The sequence below is a fragment of the Prionailurus viverrinus genome, chromosome B4, assembly GCF_022837055.1.
Source record: "Prionailurus viverrinus isolate Anna chromosome B4, UM_Priviv_1.0, whole genome shotgun sequence".
In the NCBI taxonomy this organism is placed as follows: domain Eukaryota; kingdom Metazoa; phylum Chordata; class Mammalia; order Carnivora; family Felidae; genus Prionailurus; species Prionailurus viverrinus.
This window is the reverse complement of record NC_062567.1, coordinates 79,297,676-79,299,423: the sequence shown is the minus strand read 5'-3', so window position 1 is coordinate 79,299,423 and position 1,748 is coordinate 79,297,676. Positions and strand designations below refer to the sequence as shown.

Genomic DNA, 1,748 nt, shown 5'->3' with positions numbered 1-1,748 from the left:
CCTTTATGGAAGGATGAAAGTATGGCTACAGTTGAAAGATGAATGCGTAAGGGAGGAGAATCAAAATTATTAACACTTTGACAGAAGCACAGTACCCAGGGCTCCATGATGAAGAACAATACCAATGCTAGATTCCCTTCAAAATAATGCTGATAGTATAATTTCCTTTCTTAAAACTTCTCTTGACCCACCAATGTCAACTAACTCCCTAGTTTGTAATTAAATAATACCTTCATCATGGCCTCTCTTTCTTACTCTGAATTCTTATCTTTCCACTCTTCTAAATAGACAATATGTTTTGCCTTTTGACTTTCAAGTCATTTCTGGAAAATAGTTAATTCTCTCCAATTGTTCTTTGTTCTTTTTATGGATTCTCATTTATCTTTCTCTAATAGCACTTACTATGTTATATTTTATTTTTTTGTAAACTTATTATGTAAATTTAAAGTTTATACACATTTCTATCATACTGTGGATTCCTTGAAGTTAGGACATATGCCTTTCATATTTTTATCCTCAAGGGCCAGTGCAGCAATTGAAACATAGTAGACACTCAATACATATTTACTAAGTGAAATATATTTTTCATTGAAATGTATTCTGAATTTTAAAGCTTCATAATCTTCTTGATGGTGTCCTTGAATGCTTGCTTCACTTGCTGATTTCTTAGAGTGTAAATGAAGGGGTTTAATAAGGGAGTAATTGAGGTAATGAGCACAGCTATTCCTTTGTTGAAAGCGCCTTCTTCTTTTGCTGATGGATTGATGTACATAAACATGCAGCTGCCATAAGAGAGGGAGATGACAATCATGTGGGAAGAACAAGTGGAAAAAGCCTTTGTCCTTTGCTGGGCAGAAGGGATCCTCAAAATGGTCTTGATAATGTATGTATAAGAAAATGTCACCAGCACCAGGGTAACCACCAGAGTCACAACCGCCACAAAGATGACCATCTGTTCTAGGAGGCTTGTGTCTGAGCAGGCAAGCTCCAGAAGGGGCCCATAGTCACAATAATAGTGATTCAGAACATTGGAGGCACAGAAATCCACCTGGCTCATCAAGGTGATTGGGGGTAAGATAGCTAGCAATCCCCCCAGCCAGGAGCAGAACACAAGTTGTATGCAGACTCTGTTGCTCATGATGGTCAGGTAATGCAGGGGTTTGCAGATGGCAACATAGCGGTCATAGGACATAGAAGCCAAGAGGTAAAACTCTGTTGCTCCAAGGAATATAGCAAAAAAATATTGAATGAAGCATCCAGCAAAACTGATGACTTTATTTCCTGTTGTCACGCTGGTCAGAAATCTGGGAATAAAAATGGATGTGAAGGAAATTTCTAAGAAGGAGAAATTCCGGAGGAAGAAATACATGGGGGTCTGGAGGTGAGGGTGTACCTGAGTGAGAATGATGATGGTCAGATTTCCTAGGACACTTATCACATAAGTGAGGAGCAGAAAGATGAATATCACAATCTGGACCTCAGGTTGATTTGTGAAGCCCAACAGGATGAACTCACTAAACGTCCTATTTTTCATTGTTGACCCTTTGGAGATCTGAAGGAAAAAGGTGAGTGATGAAAAGTGAGGTTTCTCAGGGTAGGAGAGACAAAGCTGATTGTAATGATTCAAGTCATATATTACTGACTGTTCAATTGACCCCAAACCAGTATCACATTGCAGTGGCCTTGGCTCCATGGAAGCCCCATATCTTCTATGTGAATGACCTCAATCATAAAGTCTTTTAAATTCC

The 1,748-nt window shown here is 38.8% G+C and overlaps 1 protein-coding gene across 1 annotated transcript; it reads right to left on the bottom strand.

The window, feature by feature from the left end:
* Nucleotides 1–607: 607 nt before the first annotated feature.
* LOC125170376 (olfactory receptor 6C4-like) lies at nt 608–1,534 on the bottom strand. Its single transcript, XM_047866963.1, has one exon. The coding sequence runs from the start codon at nt 1,532–1,534 to the stop codon at nt 608–610; it is 927 nt and encodes a 308-aa protein (XP_047722919.1).
* Between the last annotated feature and the right edge of the window lie 214 nt (nt 1,535–1,748).

Bases quoted from the DNA above. Each gene is read 5' to 3' on its own strand.
- LOC125170376 (XM_047866963.1), bottom strand. From the start codon at position 1,534: ATGAAAAATAGGACGTTTAGTGAGTTCATCCTGTTGGGCTTCACAAAT.